The 20,371-nt window shown below is 47.9% G+C and overlaps 1 protein-coding gene across 1 annotated transcript in view; it reads left to right on the forward strand.

Moving 5' to 3' along the window:
* KIFAP3 (kinesin associated protein 3) overlaps positions 1 to 20,371 on the forward strand; it is a 1,147,560-nt gene that overhangs the window by 312,921 nt on the left and 814,268 nt on the right. The window contains exons 8-9 of the mRNA XM_069231084.1: positions 8,902 to 9,000; positions 9,950 to 10,128. Of these exons, the coding sequence (XP_069087185.1) occupies positions 8,902 to 9,000; positions 9,950 to 10,128 (278 nt within the window). The remainder of the gene's footprint in view (positions 1 to 8,901; positions 9,001 to 9,949; positions 10,129 to 20,371) is intronic.

Here is a 20,371-nt window from a genome sequence, read left to right on the forward strand (position 1 = left end):
TACAGTTCAGGGTCTTTACTCTGCCACATTGTGTCCTTGACATTTGGACTATGATCCCAATGTTTCTGCTATGTTCTGAATCTTAGTGAAAACGTCTCTGAGGCTTCTTGGCCTGCTGGCCTCATGTATCCTGCTTGTCCATGTCACCAGGTGGCATATGCAGGCTCTGCAGTAGGATCTGTAGTTTGTGTGCCCAGGACCAAGGAACCCTTTTGAATGTCATTTAGGTTTCAGAGGAGACTACACAAGATCAGCAGTGGGGGCTGCTAGTCTGCAAACTGACCAGTGGCAGGACCCTCTCCCTTCCCCACCCAGGGTTGATGATGGTGACGGACGCATCCCTGCTGTGCTGGGTAGATTGTCTGGGAGAGGTGGAGAAAAGAGATCTGATTTTTGTTGCAAACCAATCTCCACATGAATCTGTTTGATTTGCAGGCCATCCATTTAGTTTGAAAGGCTAGTACAGGTTTCCACAGCAATACCACTGAGATGTTGTTCGCCAACAAGCAGAGAAGAATGTGGTCCTGGGTCATGTGCCTAGAGACGCTGCGCCTCTGGAGGTGGCTGGATCATCAGTGCATCTCCCTGATTGTCAACCAGCTGGTGGGGTCTTTAAATGCCAGGGCGGACAAGCTCAGTCGGTGATGCCTAATGGATCATGAAAGGCGCTTAATGTCTTCTGACAGTAGGGAGAGCTCTGGCCAGTTGTTCTTTTGCTACAGTTGACAATGTGCCGTGTCAACATCTCAGCGCGTTGGAGGTACCAAGAACTCTCTGTCTAGGAGACGCATTCAGGCTAGAGTGGAGCACAGGACTCCTGTACGCCTTTCTGCCAATGCCCCTCCTGTCCAGCATTTTGAAGATTATCAGAAACAATTGGGCCTAAGTCATCCTACTGGCTACAGATTCGGCCAAGACACTGTGTTTCTGTTTATGAGCAGTTGTCCAATCATGCTACCACTTCAAGAGTATCTTCTGTCACAGCAGCAGGGCAGGGTTCTGCACCCGTGCCTGCGCAGTCTGCATCTCCATGCTTGGAGATTGAGCGATAGCAGTTCACAGCATTTGCTATACCTTCTGAATGTCATCCTCACAGCTAGGCGCCCCTCTACAAAATCTCTTTATGCAGAGCGCTAGGACAAATTTGTGGCCTGGTGTGGAGGTCGTAATACATATCCACTACAAGCCAAACTGTTAGATGTTTTGTTGTTTGTTTTATCTTTGGCCTAGCAAGCTCTTGCAGTGGGCACTATCAAAGGACACTTGTTGGCACTTTTGGCCTTCTTATGTTTGCCAGATCAGCTGTCCTTGTTTAAATCACCTGTTGTGCTGCAGTTCATTAAATATTTGACACACATATTCCCTCCCAAATTGATTGTGATGCCACAGTGGGAATTTGGTCCCCATGTGCACCCCCTTCCAGCCAATGCACAGCTGCTCATGGCTTCATCTTACTCTCAAAACCATCTTCCTCATTGAGATCACTTCAGCTTGTTGTGTAAGTTCCAAGCCCTTGGTGCAGTTGCTGATATAGAGGACCAGGGCAGATGTTTTGCCTAAAGTCTTGACTCCTTTTCACATTGGGCAATCAGACGTTCTTTGCCATGACTCACCCCTCGAAAGAGGAGTAGATACTCCATAGGCTGGACCCAAAAGAGCATCAAGCTTTTACATCAACTGCTAAAAAGACTTTTGGATAAACTGTCAGCTTTTTGTGTGATTCTCAGGGACAAAGAAAGGTAAGGCAGTGCAGAAAAGACCTTTGCAAGTTGGCTAGTCCTTTGATTTAAAATCTGCTATGCATTGACCAAGAAGCAGCCTCTGGACTGACTAAGGGGTCATTCTACCAGGGCCAAAGCCTTTGTCACTGTTTTTGACATCTGACAGTCTGTGATGTCTTAGTCAGTGCACGCATTCCGGACGCTGTACTGCCTTTACAGCCAGGTCTGATGGGAAGGACATTTCGCCTGTTCAATACTGCAGGCCTCTTTGGTCTGAGCCCACTACACAGACCATCCCCCTTGGGGGTGATACTGCATTGGTATCTATTCTAAAGGTGAGGAACCTGCAGCTGGAAGTATCCATCAGACAAACAAGATACTTACCATTGGTAATCCTCTTTTTGTTCTCTTATTCCATATTCCTCACTGTCCTCCCCATTCTAAGTGGTCTCTTCTGATGGATACAACTACCTGTGGATTCCTCACCTAATGAATACTCCCATGGCGCCAGCATTCAACGGAAATCTTCTTCCTAGTCTCTGCACATCGACGAGGACGTCATTCTAGCCCACGCGACGCCGTCTGACGTCATACAGGCAATAACAGGTCCTCGCCGACGTCCGTTCCCTTTTTTTCCGTGCATTCGAAACGGTTATCTTCGAGGGAGCTACTGTTACTTTAGTATTTACAGTGTATTTTCTGCTGCGTAGTTCTTCTCTGCGGTAATAATGTCTCAGAGAAAGTCGGGTTTCAAGCCCTGTCGAGAGTGTGGGGGCAAGATGTCCGTTACAGATCCTCACTCCGACTGTCTCTGGTGTTTGAGCTCCGACCACGACGTCGTGACTTGCGATTCATGTCAGCACATGAATCCGAAGGCCCTCAAAGAACGTGAGGCTAAACTATTCCTGGCGAAGTCGAAGAGAAAGGAAAAACATCACAAAAAGTCTTCTTCGCCAAGGTCTCATCGGCGTCATCGAGACTCCCGGCGCCGTAGAGATTCACGGCGTCATTCTAGCAAGGAGACTCGTTCGAGGTCGCCTTCGGCTCGGCGTCGGAGGACTTGGGAGGTCAGTCCCACGGTCACACCGCATCCATCGACGCCGTTGCCCTCTCCGGCGTCATCGACTTCGCCTGGACAAGCGTCTGTGGTTGAGGTGATGCAGCCTCTTGTGATGTCTCCGGCGTCGCGGACGTCGAGGCCGGAGTCGGGGTCGCCTTCGTTCCAGGCACCTCAGTATCCGCCTTTTCCCGCCCCTGGAGCCGATAGTACCGCATTTCTGAATGCAATGTATACCATCTTTCAGCAGATGGCTCCAGGAGGTGCTCCGGCTGGTCCTTCGGGGCCTTTGGCCTTTTCATTGGGTGATCCTGCGCCTCTTCGGCCGGCACCCTTTATGCCCTTTCTCCCTTTTGGGAATGTGGGCTCGGCGCCGGTGGCCGCTCCGGTGGCTTCAGAGGGATTGGCTCCGGAGGTTTCCATCCCGTCGACGTCGGGATTTCGTCCTGTGACTCCGGTGGGTCCATCGGCTCCAAGATCTCTTCGTCCTGCTCCTTCATCGGCGCCGAAGCTGCCTGCGGCGTCGGATGCTTCTGGAGATCGGCGCCGATCTTCGACTTCGGCAGAGGCCATGTCGACTCCGCGTATTGAGCAGAGACTGCATTCGAGGAGGCGTGCTCTCCATCTTTTGGAAGAGCAGGAGTACCAACGAGTCCTGGAGGAAGGAGAGGTTGAGGACTCTGGTGATGGACTGCATGGTCTGGATACGGCCAGTGGGCTGGATACTTCCCCTGAGTGGGACCTTTCATCTCCAGGGGAGTATACGGAGGAGGCTGCTACCTTTCACGCCGTGGTGAGGAAGGCAGCTAACTTTTTGGACCTGCCTTTGCCGGTGGCAGAGGCGAAGCAGAATTTATTGACGGAGGTGCTGCATCCGGCCTCTGCTGCAGCGGAGCCTCTCTTGCCGTTTAATGAGGCTTTGCTTGATCCGGTGTTAGAGGTGTGGAAGAAGCCTGTATCTTCCTCAGCGGTTCATAGGGCTGTGGCCAGAAGATATCGGGCTGCACCATCTGACCCTGGCTTTCTTTCAAGACACCCTACGCCGGAGAGCTTGGTGGTGCAAGCCTCCTGTTCCTCGAAATCAGCGCCTGGATCTTTCCCGACGGTACCTGGAGACAGGGACTCCAAAAAACTGGATGCTCAATCCAAGAAAATATTTTCATCTTGTAGTTTGGCGTTGAAGGCCACCAACGCAACGTGCATTCTGGGGAGATATATCCATGCTCTTATGGATGATATTTCATCTTTGTTTACGGAGCTTCCCCTGGGACTCTTGGATGTTGTCTCCGACGCCCAGGCTGCCGCAACCCAGATTATCCAGTCTGGGCTGGACACGACCGACTCGGTGGCTAGGGCGATGGGCACGGCTGTGGTGGCGAGGAGACAGGCCTGGCTCCGTAATTCAGGGTTTTCTGCGGACGTGCAGTCGACCCTATTAGACCTCCCGTTTGATGGGGACAAACTGTTTGGAGCAAAGGCAGATTCGGCCTTGGAGCGATTTAAAGAGAGCAGGGCCACAGCCAAATCGTTAGGGCTGCAAGTTCCTTCTTCCTCTGCCTCTTCCAGGTTTTTCAGGAGGTTTCGTGGATTTGGGCGTGGCTCTTCCTCCTCTTCCTTTCGGGGGAGGTTCCAGCAACCCGCATGTTCCCACCCCTATAGATCATTTAGAAGGAGAGGTAGGGCCCGCACCAGAGGAGCCTCTCAACAGCACTCTTCCTCTTCCTCGTCCTCTGGAGGGGTGCAGCAGGGAAAGCAGCCTTAGGCTTCCACCATTTCCCACTCACTCCTCTCCTGTAGGGGGAAGATTACGGCATTTTCTCCACAAGTGGGAGACTATTACAACGGACACTTGGGTTATCAGTATTGTGGAAAAAGGCTACACCCTTCCCTTTCGGGAGTTCCGCTCCCCATCCCGCCCCGCCCATCTTATTGTTCAGAAGAACACCTCCTGTTGCTAGAACAGGAGGTTCAAGTCCTCCTTTCAAAGGGCGCGGTGGAGTTGGTCCCAGAGCAGGAAAGGGGTCGAGGTTGTTACTCAAGGTACTTCCTGATTCCCAAGAAGGATTGTCGGTTGAGACCGATCCTGGATCTGAGGATCTTGAATTGGTTCCTCAATCAGGAAAAGTTCAAGATGCTGACCCTAGCACAGGTGCTTTTGGCGTTGAACAAAGAAGATTGGATGGTGTCTGTCGACTTGCAGGATGCTTATTTTCATATCCCGATACTCAAGTCGCACAGGAAGTATCTCCGGTTTGTGGTAGGGTCGCAGCACTATCAGTTTGCGGTCCTCCCGTTTGGTCTTACTTCAGCACCTCGAGTCTTCACGAAGGTGATGTCGGTGGTTGCGGCAGAACTCAGAAGGAAGGGGATAGCAGTATTCCCTTACTTGGACGACTGGTTGATCAAAGCCAAGTCCCCGGAGCTTGTGTCGCATCATCTGCAGTCAACAACCCAGTTGTTGTTCGACCTGGGCTTTTCGGTGAACGTGCCCAAATCTCACCTGGAGCCCTCTCAGCGCCTCCTGTTCATAGGGGCAGTACTGGATACAAGATTAAATCGAGCCTTTCCTCCGCCTCAGCGGATTCAAGATATTCAGGAATTGGTTCCAATGTTTCGAAATGGAGCGGTAGTTTCAGTCCTCAAGGTCCTTCGTCTGCTCGGTCTGTTTGCCTCCTGTATACTGTTGGTCACGCATGCTCGCTGGCACATGAGGGCTCTTCAGTGGTGCCTCCGAAGGCAGTGGTCTCAACACAAGGGAGATCTAGAAGGTGCGGTCAAGATCTCCAGAGATGCTGCTGTGGACTTGAAGTGGTGGATTGCGAGCAACAATCTTTCACTAGGAAAGCCGTTCACGCAGTCGCCACCAGTGGCCACGGTCATAACGGATGCTTCCACTCTAGGGTGGGGAGCTCATCTGGGGGATCTGGAGATCAAAGGACTTTGGTCTCCAGAGGAACAGATGCTTCATATCAATCTGTTAGAGTTACAGGCTGTACGTCTGGCTCTCAAGGCCTTCCTCCCTTCCCTTCGTGGTCAGTCGGTACAGGTCCTGACGGACAATACTACCACGATGTGGTACATAAACAAACAGTGAGGAGTAGGGTCGTACCTTCTCTGCAGAGAAGCTCTTCGACTATGGTCCTGGGCAGAGGACCATCAGATTTGCTTGGTAGCAAATCATCTGGCCGGGGTCTTGAATGTACGTGCGGACAGTCTCAGTCGCCAATTCTCGGCCGACCACGAGTGGCGTCTCCATCCAGATCAAGTCCGTTTAATCTTCCAGATGTGGGGGTTTCCTCGGATAGATCTGTTTGCCACTCTGGAGAACGCGCATTGTCCGTTATTCTGCAGCCTCCAGTATCCGGTGCAGGGAGCATTGGGGGACGCGTTTCTGATAACCTGGTGCGACCAGTTGCTTTACGCGTTTCCCCCCCATACCCTTGATTCCTCGAGTGTTGAGGAAGATTCGCCAAGACCGGGCCCAAGTCATCTTAATAGCTCCGGATTGGCCAAGTAGGGTGTGGTACTCCGACCTTCTCAAACTCTCGCTGTGCCCTCCGCTCCGTCTCCCTCTCAGGGCAGACCTCCTCTCGCAGTCGCAGGGGCAGGTTTTACACCCCAACCTCCAGAGTCTACACCTACATGCCTGGAGATTGAACGGGGCAACCTGAGTTCCTTCTCTCTCCCGCCTGATGTAGTGGATGTTATATTAGCGGCCAGGCGACACTCCACTAAATCTATCTACGCTAATAGGTGGTCTAAATTTGTTATGTGGTGTGGAGAGAGACAGATTGATCCCTTACATGCTCATCTGTCGGACGTTCTGTCTTTTGCTCTGTCTCTAGCGCAGAAAGGTTGTGCAGTGGCTACCATTAAGGGTTATTTGTCTGCTTTGTCAGCCTTCATTTGTCTTCCAGACCAACCATCGTTATTTAAATCCCCTATTGTTCTCAGATTCTTGAAAGGTCTTCTAAATAAATATCCTCCAAAACCATTCGTTATGCCTCAATGGGATTTGTCCCTGGTCCTGACTTTCCTTATGGGGTCCCCTTTTGAGCCTATGCATTCTTGCCCCTTAAGGTATTTGGTTATTAAAACAGTCTTCCTGGTGGCTATAACATCTGCAAGGAGAGTGAGTGAGTTGCAAGCCTTATCGGTAAAACCCCCTTATACAACTTTTTATGGGGCTAAGGTGGTGTTGAGGACCAAGGCTGCTTTCCTCCCGAAGGTTGTTTCACCCTTCCATTTGGCCCAGACGATTACTTTGTCCACGTTCTATCCTCCGCCTCATCCTTCAAAGGAGGAAGAGAGACTACATTGCTTGGACCCAAAGAGGATGTTAAGCTTCTTCATTGATAGAACAAAGGACTTCAGGCTGGAGGATCAGCTGTTCATCGGATACGTGGGCAAGAGGAGAGGAAAGGCAGTCCACAAGAGAACACTCTCCAGGTGGGTTGTTCTTTGCATTAAAATCTGTTACTCTTTGGCAAAGAAGGATCCTCCTGATGGCATTAGAGCTCATTCCACCATAGCTAAGTTGGCCACTTCGGCCTTGGCCAGGGGGGTTCCTGTGGTCGACATCTGCAAGGCCGCAACTTGGTTGTACCCTTCACACTTTTGCGAAACATTACTGTTTGGACTCTGAGGTCAGAAGGGACGGCCATTTTGCACGGTCAGTGCTGCAGGATTTCTTGGTTTGACCATTTTGGCACCCACCACCGGGAGTGGTACTGCTTTGGGACTCTATTCATTAGGTGAGGAATCCACAGGTAGTTGTATCCATCAGAAGAACGAGTTACTTACCTTCGGTAACGACTTTTCTGGTGGATACATTAGCTACCTGTGGATTCCTCACGGTCCCACCCGCCTCCCCGTTGCCTTTCTGGTCCTACCAAGTAATCCTTGAGTGCGCTCCTCTTGGTCTTCAAGGTTGCAATAGATGTTGTATATATGGATACTTGTATATATTTATATGTATATATCTTTATGTATATACATGATTTGCATATATTTGTTTGTTTTAAAAAATAAATAAAAAAAGAGAGTTATATTAAATCTACAGCCATTTTATTGCAATATTGTGTATTTTACAATGTTATGGGATGTTGCCTTGCTCTTTCATTGCATTGGGTTGTTATTCTCATGCACGTAAAAAATGTTGGTACTGACGTCGGCACGTCGGCGAGGACCTCTTATTGCCTGTATGACGTCAGACGGCGTTGCGTGGGCTAGAGTGACGTCCTCGTCGACGTGCAGAGACTAGGAAGAAGATTTCTGTTGAATGCTGGCGCCATGGGAGTATTCATTAGGTGAGGAATCCACAGGTAGCTAATGTATCCACCAGAAAAGTCGTTACCGAAGGTAAGTAACTCGTTCTTCTTACCCTCAAAAGGTCCCAAATGAGACATCTGTACACTGACTCTGCCAATTGTTTGTTCTCCAAGTCTAAAGACACATAACGAGTCAGTCAAGAAACTAATGTCAGCGCGCAGGGATGTGATAACTATATGCAGTTTCACTCTGTCACGTCTGAGGCAGAAAGGGATCTATGTCATGCTACACAATGCCACTTAGCAGTGTCCTGGTGCACAGCTGTAAAAACATCTGGATCTTGTCTGGACCCTGGGGAATATTCTGAAGATGAGGAATCTGCAGTTAGTTAGATTATTAACCAGGTAGAGCGTAACCAAAGGCAAGTAACTTGTTCAATGAGCGCACAATAAGGAAGTAAAAGTGAACAGTTGATTCTTTAAAACACAGAATATAGGTGGCATCTCTAAGTAAAAGTATTCTGTTGGGTCTGGGGTTCTGTAATCTGTAAGTGCCTGCACCTTGATGCGTGCCTGGTGGTGGCCTTCATTTATGTTCATATTACATATTCTTTCGAGTACAAACTAAGCTTTCTTGATTATTGGAATTTATGCTGTTGCTATGATGCATTGTACCTTAGGACATCCTTCTTAGACATACACTTTGTCCTTCAAATGTTTTAGTTCTTGGCACTAATTTTTGCGTGGGAGCTGCCTTGAAATGATTGTTGAATGAATTGAAGCAGAATGTAAGTACGAGTGTTTCAAAAGTTTCCTTTGCCAACATGTGTGAACCTTAACCACGGTTTTGTACTTGAAGAAGATTCTGAAAACCAGACACTTAAAAAAGACTACGAGAAGACTTACAAAAAGTACCAAGGGCTTGTGGTGAAGCAGGAGCAGCTACTTCGAGGTGAGGAAAACACATTGTGGTTTTAATCAAGTACATACATTTCCTTGTGTGTAAACATTGATCACAAATATGTCAGATTAAGCATTTCATACTGGAAGTATTTCAGTCCAACCGGAATCGTTTTTAAAAATAAACTCTGGCAGCGCTTTTCCTCTTGTGGATGAACACATTAAATCAAACAAAAATGGCAGATTTAAATTCCTAAAGTAGCAGATTGTGTCCTTGATATTTGGCATTTACCTACCAGAGTGTCTGCTCTCACGACCTAAACTAGTGTTGGAGCCAGTAGGACAATGCAGTGACAACAGTGCCAGCTGCTGCAAGTTACAGATTTGAATGTCTGTCTCACTGATAAGGCATTGTAATCTTTTTCATGCCAAGAAACGGAGGGCTGCTGAAGTGTTTAGTAACATTTGTCACTTGCAGAGGTATGAAACAGGAAAATTGACTTAACAAGCATTACAAAAGTAAACAAGGTACCTAAATTATTAGTTGATACTAATTTATTACAACAGTTTAGGGCCATAAGCATTCAGATCAGGTTTGATGCAGAACTCCTAGCTATGATTGGGTTTTTAATATCAGATATACATTTTGTGTATGTATGTTCATAGTGTAAGAACTTTCTCATGCCTAAGTATATTTAGTTGCCTGAAGTGTTTCTGCTCATGTGCTTGTATTTCATGACTTACTCCTGTTTTCTACATTCAAAGACCTTAATGTTTCGTTTCTGATAAATGCTCACAAAGGAGAAGGGTGACACTGTAAACCGAGGCGAAGGTTTGCTTTTTGTAGTAACAGTCTTCTCCATTTTCTGTCAAGATTTAGGAAATTGAGAAGTCGGGAGCTTTGGTGTTTTCTAAACAAGTGCTGCCTGAATTGCTGAACTGTCCAATGTGTTTCAATAGTACAAAAGCAATCCTCCATTTTGTTTTTCATTGCCTTATAGTTGCACTCTACTTGCTGCTAAACCTTGCCGAAGACACTCGCACAGAACTGAAAATGAGAAACAAGAACATTGTTCATATGTTGGTGAAGGCCTTAGATCGAGATAACTTTGAGCTTCTTATTCTGGTTGTGTCCTTTCTGAAGAAGCTCAGCATATTTATGGAGAACAAAAATGATATGGTAAGTTAAGACATGTGAAATGAAGAGGATACGAATATACTGGTATTTTATGTATATGTTTCACAGTGATCTCTTCTGTTGCAGAACAATATTATATTTGTGTAGGAAGCTGGCTCTGTATATTCTATCTCAAAGTGAGAGATAGTGTGCACAGAGTCCAGGGCTTCCCCTTAGAGGTTGATAGTGGCAATAATAGATAATGCAAATGCTCTATTTGTGGTAGTGTGGTCGAGCAGTAGGTTTATCAGAGGGTAGTGTTAAGCATTTGTTGTACACACACACAGGCAATAAATGAGAACACACACTCACGGCTTTAACTCCAGGCCAATAGTTTTTTATATAGAACAACATTATTTTCTTAATTTATTTTAGAACCACAAGATTCAGAATTCAAGTAAGTACATAAATTGTAAGGTACTTGGCATAGGTAAATATAGAACTTTGAATGAAAACAGTAATGTACACAGTTTGGCATGAAATGGCAATAAGCTATTTTAAAAGTGGACACTGCGAAATTCAACAGTTCCTGGGGGAGGTAAGTAAAAGTTAGTTTGTCAGGTAAGTAAAGCACTTACAAGTTCAGTCTCCGGGGCATAGGCAGCCCACTGTTGGGGGTTCAAGTCAACCCCAAACACCCAGCATGAGCAACACAGGGCCGGTCAGGTGCAGAGGTCAAAGAGGGCCCCAAAAAGCATAGGCGCTTATGGAGAAACCACAAGTGCGGCTGGGTGCAGTGTGCAAATAGGTGTTGGGTTTTACGTTGAAATCAATGGAGGGATCCGGGGGTCACTCTGGCGATGCAGGCAGGACACAGGGGGGGCTTCTCGGGCCAGCCACCGACTGGGTAAAGATGAGGACTGCCTGCTGGTCACTCCTGCACAGGTAGTTGGTTCCTCTCGGGCCTGTGGGCAGTGGGTGCAGTGCTTCTTCCAAGTGTCTGGTTCTTTGTTACCAGGCAGTAGCGATCAGGAGGATGCTCTGATTTTCTCTGCAGGCGTCTCCATGTGAGTGCAGGGAGGTCGTCTCAAGGTGGACACGCCGTGGGAGTCACTTGGGGGTCCTCGCTGCAGTGTTGCTTTCTCTGGGGTGAGAATGTTGGGGACTCACGCTTCAGGAGTGAAGTGGGAGTCCCTTTAAAGATGTTTTCTTCTTTGTTGCTTTGGACAGAGCCACTGTCCACAGGAGTTTATTGGTCCTTTGGGTTGCAGGGTAGTCCTCTGAGTCGGCAGAGGTTGCTGTCCCGCTGGATGCGTCGCTGTTGCAGGTTCTTTGAATCTGGAAACAGGCCGGTTGGGCTGGGGCCAAAGCAGTTATCGTCTCCTTCTTCTCTGCTGGGTTTTCAGGTCAGCAGTCCTTCTTGTTAAGGTCATCAGGAATCTGATTTCCTGGGTTCAGGGTCGCCCCTAAATACTGAATTTAGGGGGGTGTTTAGGGCTGAAGGGCAGTAGCGAATGGCTACTGTCCCTGAGGGTGGCTACACCCTCCTTCTGCCTCCTCCCTTTTGGGGGGGGGGGGGGCACATCAGCTCTGGTCACCTTAGGGGTGGACCTGGCTGAAGGGGTGATTCCTCCTTGTTTTTCTCATTATCTCCCTGGAGTTGTCGCCAGAAGTGGGGGCTGTGTCTGGGGGCGGGCATCTCCACGAGCTGGAGTGCCCTGGGGCATTGTAGCACGAAGCCTGAGCCTTTGAGGCTCACTGCTAGGTGTCTCAGTTCCTGCAGGGGGGAGGTGTGAAGCACCTCCACCCAGTATAGGCTTTGTTTCTGGCCCCAGAGAGCACAAAGGCTCTCACCCCAGGGGGTCAGAAACTCATCTCTCAGTGGCAGGCTGGCACAGGTTGGGTAAAATATGCCCTCTGTGTGCATTTTTTAATAAATCCAGGTGAGGGCATAGCTGCATGAGCAATATGCCCCTACAGTGTCTGAGCAAAACCTTAGGCATTGTAAGTACAGGGTAGCCATAAAGAGTATATGGTCTGGGAGTTTGTAAAACACAAACTCCACAGTTCCATAATGGCTACACTGAAATCTGGGAAGTTTGGTATCAAACTTCTCAGCACAATCAATCCACACTGATGCCAGTGTGGGATTTATTGTAAACCAGAGGGCTTCTTAGAGATGCCCCATGCATACTAGTCCGACTCCTAGTACTAGGCTGACCAGTTTCTGCCAGCCTGCCACAACCAGACGAGTTGCTGGCCACATGGGGAGAGTGCCTTTGTAACTCTGTGGCCAGGAACAAAGCCTGTAGTGGGTGGAGGTGCTGTTCACCTCCCCCTGCAGGAACTGTAACACCTGGCGGTGAGCCTCAATGGCTCATGCCTTTTGTTACAGCATCCAGGGCATCCAGGGCATCCCGTCTAGTGGAGATGCCTGCCCTTCCGGCCACTGCCCCGGCAAGGCTGGATGAGATAATGAGAAAAACAAAGAGGAGTCACCCACCAGTCAGGACAGCCCCTAAGGTGCCCTGAGCTGAGGTGACCCCTGCCTTTAGAAATCCTCCTTCGTAGTTTTGGAGGATTCCCCCAATAGGATTAGGTATGTGCCCCCCCTCCCCTCAGGGAGGAGGTCCAAAGAGGGTGTAGCCACCCTCCAGGACAGTGGCCATTGGCTACTGCCCCCAGACCTAAACACACCCCTAAATGTAGTATTTAGGGGCACCCAAGAACCCAGGAAATAAGATTCCTGCAACCTGAAACAAGAAGAAGAACTGCTGACCTGAAAACCCTGCAGAGACAACGGAGATAACTGCTTTGGCCCCAGCCCTACCGGCCTGTCTTCTGACTCGAAGAAAACTGCAACAGCAACACATCCGACAGGGACCAGCGACCTCTGATGCCTTAGAGGACTGCCCTGAACCAAAGGACCAAGAAACTCCCGTGAGCAGCAGCAGTTCTCAACAACAGCAACAACTTTGCATCTTTCTTGCAACTTTTAAAGACCTCACTCTTCCTGCCAGAAGCGTGAGACTTCACCTTCTGCACCGACACCCCGGCTCGAGCTCCAGAGAACCACCACCACGGGGAGTACTCCCAGGTGGCTGTGACCTCGTGAGTAGCCCGAGACAACCCCCCTGGACACCCACAGCGACGCATGCAGAGAGAATCCAGAGGCACCCCCTGACCACGACTGCCTGTAACAAGGAACCCGATGCCTGGACCAAGCACTACACCCGCAGCCCCCAGGACCAGAAGGAACTGAACCTCAGTGCTGGAGTGACCCTCAGGCGACCCACTGCCTAGTCCAGACGGTGGCTTGCCCGAGAAGCCCCCCCTGTGCCCTGCCTGCACCGCTAGAGTGACCCCTGGGTCCCTCCATTGAATCCTATACAAAACCCAACGCCTGCTCTGCACACTGCACCCAGCCGCCCCTGTGCCGCTGAGGGTGTGTTTTGTGTGCCTACTTGTGTCCCCCCCAGTGCTCTACAACCCCCCCTGGTCTGCCCTCTGAGGACGCGGGTACTTACCTGCTGGCAGACTGGAACCAGAGCACCCCTGTTCTTCATAGGCGCCTATGTGTTTTGGGCTCCTCCTTCACCTCTGCACCTGACCGGCCCTGTGCTGCTGGTGTGGTAACTTTGGGGTTGCCTTGAACCCCCAACGATAGGCTGCATGTACCCCAGAACTGAGACTTGTAAGTGTCTTACTTACCTGACACACTAACTATTACTTACCTCCCACAGGAACTGTTGATTTTTGCACAGTGTCCACTTTTAAAATAGCTTATTGCCATTTTAACTAAAACTGTATATGTTATTGCTCTAATTCAAAGTTCTTAACTTACCTGTGTGGAGTACCTTGCATTTTATGTATTTAATTCAAATCTTGAACTTGTAGTTCTAAAAATAAATTAAGAAAATATATTTTTCTATATAAAAACTATTGGAGTTGTCTTTGAGTGGGTGTTCCTTGTTTATTGCCTGTGTGTGTACAACAAATGCTTAACACTACCCTCTGATAAGCCTACCGCTTGACCACACTACCACAAAATAGAACATTAGAATTATCTAATTTTGCCACTATCTTACCTCTAAGGGGAACCCTTGGACTCTGTGCATACTTTGAGATAGTATATACAGAGCTAACTTCCTACAGGGACCACACAGTGAGAGCTGGAACTGGAGCCGACGCAGAGCGAGAGCTTTGTCTTAGTCCACCTTGTACAATGCTTGATTCCCCCATTGATTGGCTCAGTGCGCCCGGGTCCAGAGGTGAGAGCTACTTAGCGGAGAGTTGTGCCAGAGGCCGCGAGACAAGCCGCAACGCCTGCCTGGACTTTGTTTGTGGTGCGCAGTGCGATGCACGGGCCCTGGACTTGGGGGTGGGGGAAGACGCTAGTAATCTGCCACTACCACTACGTAGGGCCCCCCACGTTAGTCTCGACTTCCCGGACTGCAGAGGAGGTGCCCATGCCAGGGTTCCCAGGTGGGGTATGACACCCAGTTTGGACCTTACCTATGAGTAATCTGAGCTGTGAAGGCCCTGGACGAGGGAGGTGGAAAGAGACAACAGAGGAATATATCACCTGCATCGTGCTTGGAGGTGAAGACATGAGTAGGTAGAAAGAGACAACAGAAGACAATATCACCTGCCTCCTACTTGGAGCTGAAGCCGTGGATCCTGCCTGGTTGCTGCCCCGGGCTTGAACTCCCTGTGAGGCCCTTTGGGCGGAGGGGTCCTGGAGGTGGTGGTGGGGTTGCGCTGAAGCCCTGATCTTTATTCACCTGCTGCGGCCTGCCAGCCGTCCCCGGGGCCTCATTGTGGTGCTGTCTTGAGGTGCTTTGACCATCCTAGATTCATGGGATACTGCCTTGACAGGTTCACCGCATGACTCCTTCCTCAGCCCCAGAGTGGCTGTGAGTGCCCCCCAGAGTGTGTGGATTTGTGCTTCTACCACTAAAGAGCACCCCTGCTTTACCACATGCTGCAAGTACTGGTAACTGCTCGCTTCTACCTGCACTAGGACATCTGCATAGGATACCATGGGGAAAACAGATCACAGTCAGCCTAACCTCTTGATTGAGACTAACTGTACTGCTAAACCCCGAATGATGACCCTGCAGACCTGGAGCAAGAACCTACACTATCAAATAAGACTGCATGCCCAACAACTCTACAAACGATGCAACAGAACTTGGCATCTATCGATGTGAAAATAGACACTCTTAATCTTCGCATCGATCATATAGCAGTGAAACTGGATAATTAAACTGCCTGCATCATGACAGCGGAACAGCGCAGAAGACGACTTGAAAGTAGTGTTGAATAAATGCTTGATTATGGAAAAAGTGCTGTCAGTAATCCAAACCAAAAATAAAGACTTGAAGATGCAATCCCGACGAAATAAGTTACTAATCACAGGGATCCCTGAATGGACTAATACTGGCAAGGTGGAACAATATGTGGAGACTATGCTGACCTCTCTGTTTGGCTCAGATAACCTCGGTCGTATGTGGGTGGGGGAGCAGACCCACTGCTTTCTTGTGGTGTGTCCACCTCCCGGTAGCTCTCCTTGCCCCATCATAGCTAAGCTTTTCATTTACAGAGATTACGATGTAGTCCTCCGGCCACCCCAAGAGAAGAGGGATCTCACTTACCAGGGCAACAACATCTCCTTCTTTCTGGATTTTACAGCAGCAGTGCAGAAGGCCCACAGAGAATTTCTACTCATCAAGAGACAAGTGCAAAATGCAGGTATAACCTATGCTATGCTCTATCTGGCGCGCCTACTCTTCGAACACAGTGGACCTCCGAAAACAATCATGACTCCCAAGGCAGCAACAGAACACCTTTAAACACACTGTGTGTGTTGAGGGGATACCTCAGACTTCGCCATGGACGATGAGGAACATTAACCATCATTAACCATCTGTCCCCTGAAATGACCTCTGAACAAGAATGCACAGTGGAATGGGAAAAATGCCGTGAGGAATTTAGGCTACGTTCCCGTATTTCCTAGTTTTCTCATTTCACCCAGCTCCAGATATCCACTCAGCCTCCCTGGTTGGACTGCTGCAGTCTCAACCTGCCCGCCTCCAGACTTAGTAGGTTGTAGCTTGGTCCCTGGCAGCACCCCGTGGGAACACCCCAAGAGTTGTTGATGATTGGAGCTTTCACAGTTGTTTGGACACATACCTCATTGTACTCTTGTCAGTTGCTATTCTTAGGATCTGGGAATGTTGGTCGCATGATTGGGATGCTAATGTGGGTGGTGGGAGGGTTGGGTATTAGTTGTTTGTTATGCCACTGTAATACTGTAGACCTCTGTACCACACTTGTGGACTGTGCATCATAATTGTTGTGGCTATCCTAGCAGACTTTTAATAAGATAAGATGGCTGTACCATCCCAGGGTCACATATTGCTCTTGACATGGAATTTGTGTGATCTAAACAACCCATTTGATATGACATGCTGAACACATAATAGGCTCATGCTGGGATGCGCATAGAATAGAATAGTCTCCTTTCAGCTTACGCCTACCCAAACGGATGGCCAGGGATGATATGTGATTGTGTAGGGAGTACTTTATGGCACCCCTGTCACTTTAGTTAACACATATGGGCCAAATGTGGACAACCCTGATTTTTACATAGCATTCTGGAACCAGCTCCGTAAATTAATAATGACTGCTAGATTGATCGGCGACGACGGACTGGTACGGCAAATACTCTAAAAAAAAATGTTGGGACTGGGATGGAGGGACACGGGATTGTAGATCTCTAATGCCTCCACAACCCCATCCAGTGAGAGGGCAAATTCACCTCTTCTGTTCATATATATTGGTCCCGCTTAGACTACTGGTTGGCAAACCGGGTCTTGGGTTTCTAACATAACACACTTGCCTATGACCTTATCAGGTCATGCACTGGTCTGCCTCTCGTTGAAGATCTCCACCCATATCCCAACACAGTTTGTGGTGATTTCAGGCAACAGCCCTCTTAGACCAAGTGTCCCGAGAGGAGTTGCGCCCTGCTATCAGTGTGTATTTCACATATAATATCTTCTCTGTAAAAAATGTAAGTATGCTCTGGGAGGTCTTTAAGCTCACTATCAGGGTCTTTATCAGTACACAGGCCAGCATACTGAAGGCACAGTGAACACAACTGCAGACCATAGAGCAAACGTTCCATACTCTAGAGTGGAACTAGGAATCTAATCTGGACCCCCAGAGTCTTGCTGCGATATGTGAACCAATCACAATTTTTTTTAAATAACTTTTATTTGGAAACCGCTCAAGCTCAGAATACAGTGCATACAAGATTTTAAGAATCGCAGAACACGTACATCAGAAAACATAGTCAGTTTCAAGAATGGACGTATCACTTGTGGGATCAAAACATAGACACAAGAGAAAGGGACCATCTACAGGCCCATCTAGAGACCCCGGTTATCCATCCAACCATTCCCAGATCACCAGTTTCAATGACACAGCCTACCAAGAACTAGGTCACATGTCCAGACACTATGTGACATGAGCATATGGTGAGGGAGGACTCCAAGGGCGCTGCCTTAGGGATCTGGATCTATAAAGATCCGGATCTGGTTCTTCAGTATAACTGTGGCAGGGCCATGTCGCATTTTGAAGATCAAGTTCAAAGATTGCCTAGACTCTCATTAGCTATGGCAGACAGGGTGACTAATGAAAATGGTGATATCACCAAAATGTCTTAATCTTTTGAATAACATCCTTGTTGATTAGGAGAGGGGGGAGGAGGATAGACTTTGCACTGGGAGGGGAAACGCAGCTTCAGAAAGATGGATTTCATAGAGTCTATATCAATGCGTCTTTATGGTACTTATATTCCAGTCCATTCGAGTCTATGGTGTACGGCGCCATGCCAAGGCACCCGATTTAAAGAAGGTTGGGGTTCGGGGGTGGGGGGTGGTCCTGGATTGCTCAGACGGGAGGGCCCCAGGCTTTGGCCACCCAAGGGTTGGGGGTGGGTGTTGGGAGGGTTTGTAAGGGGTGCAGGATCCTGGTTTTCCACACTAAATAGTAGCTACGCCTATTTCAGAATGGTTAAGGGCATAAAGGGGGTGATGTTAATTAGACCAGGTTTAGATAATTTATTTCCTCTGCAATCCTTTATGTGAACTCAATGGCAAGGTTGAAATCTTCATTAAAAATAGTTTCCTGGAATGTCACCGGGTTAGATAATCGGAGGAAAAGGTCTGTAATTGAAGAAAGGGTAGCTGCTCTAAATCCCTCAGTTATTCTTTTACAGGAAACTCATATCCCAGTAAAAAAAGTTGCAAGCTTCCACATGTTTAAGAAGATGGCCGATTTCAAGGTGGTTGCCGCAGCCTCAGCAGCCCATAGAGGCGTTGCAGCCTTTTTAGCTAGAGGCCTCAATGCACGGCCACTTGACTTTCTTTGCGATCCCGAAGGACGATGGTGCTGGGTGCATTGTTTAATTGCCAAAGAAAGATTTGTCTTTGTTAGCCTTTATGCACCCCTGCTAGATGATCCAGTTCCTTATGTAGGATTGTTTCAGTCCCTTTTGCAGTTATCTGGTAAAATTATTATTGGAGGGGATTTTAACTTTCTTCAGGATCCAATTTTGGATACCTCTGTTCGGGGTAAGAAACAACCTAAGCCTAGAGGTGCCAAAATCTTTAAAGACTATGTCAAAGTGTTGATGCTGTGTGATACTTGGAGAATGAACACCCCCAACGAGAGAGAGTATACATGCATATCAACCCGGTTCAAAAGCACCGCTCATTTGATTTTTTTTCTGATATCTAAAACATTGCGCTTCAAGACTCAGTCATGCGGCACTCTGGCTTATGTGTCCATGCCTCCCTGGTGCTGGAAGTGTCTCTTTATTCGGAAGTCCCCAAGTTTCAGACTAGAAGATGAGTCTTTAGCCAGCAGCTTCTTCAAGATGAGGGATGGGTGCAGATTTCTAAGGATGAAACAAGTGAATTTTTCAAATAATCAGGGATCTTCAACTCTGTAACCTGGGATTGGTTTAAAGCCTTTTTCAGGGGCTTGGTAATCGCAGAGGAGGCAGCAGACAAATCTTCTCAGACAACAACAAAAAAAGGTGTTTAATTGCTTTCCTACATGCCCCTTCGGAAAATAATAGACAGTCTTTTGAATTAGCTAAAAAGGCACTGGCCAACAATTTTCTCAAGAAGGTTGATTTAGGATATCAGACTTATAAACAAAAGGTATATGAAGAGAGTAATTTCACAGGCAAATTTTTAGCATGGCAAGCTCAGGATCAAATTGCTTGTAATATCACACATGCCTTGAGATGCCCTATCACTAGGGTTGGACACACTGACCCCAGAGTTGTGGATGAAATTATGCTAGAGCATTATAGGCGAATTTACAGTCATACTCGGGATATTGACCCTAGGTCTGTTAAGGAATTCTTGGGGAAAACTGGATATTCCCAGTCTTACAGAAGAAGACAGCGATGCTAACTCCTTGAGGTCGTCAAGAACCTCCCCACGGGAAGGCTTGTGGACCGGATGGCTTTCCGGCTGAATTTTATAAAGCTTTCATTAAAGCATTAATTGACGATTTTTTGTCTTTAATTAATGGCCTACTTATGGGCGAACAGATTCCCAATTCTTGGCACTCAGGGAATGTGGTCAGTGTTCCCAAAAAGAATAAGGACAGGGCAGATCCTAATGCATATCGTCCAATCTCTTTGCTAAATACAGATTATAAAATTATTTCGAAACTTTTAGCTAATAGGCTCAACGGGGCCGTCAGTATACTGGTTCAATCTGATCAAAGCGGGTTTATAGCCGGTCGGCAACTTGCAACTAAGATGCATTTTTTGGCTGAGGCTTTTGACTATTTCGCCTGTAATAAAATTTCTGCCATCATTCTTTTATTAGATGCGGAAAAAGCATTTGATTTGGTTGTATGGGAAACACTCTTCGCAGTATTGTCTAGCTATAAGATGCTCTCTCAGATCTCTGCACTAATTCAAAGGTTGTATTCAAACTCTGAAGCTAATATTATTAATTCTGCGTATGTTGGTCAACTTCACGTACAACGGGGGACTCTGCAGGGTTGCCCTTTATCTCCTATACTTTTTGCTCTTTTCATTGAGCCCTTAGCCACCAAAATCAGACAAAATAATCAGATTCAACCCCCTCTAAAGTCAATGGGAAAGACTAAACTCTATGCTGACGATATCATCATGTTTTTAGATGAAGAACGTACTTCCCAGGAAGCGGCTTTTAATGTTTTTGCCGAATTTGAGCAAATTGGTGGCTACAAG

Source organism: Pleurodeles waltl, chromosome 4_2 (assembly GCF_031143425.1).
Source record: "Pleurodeles waltl isolate 20211129_DDA chromosome 4_2, aPleWal1.hap1.20221129, whole genome shotgun sequence".
NCBI lineage: Eukaryota > Metazoa > Chordata > Amphibia > Caudata > Salamandridae > Pleurodeles > Pleurodeles waltl.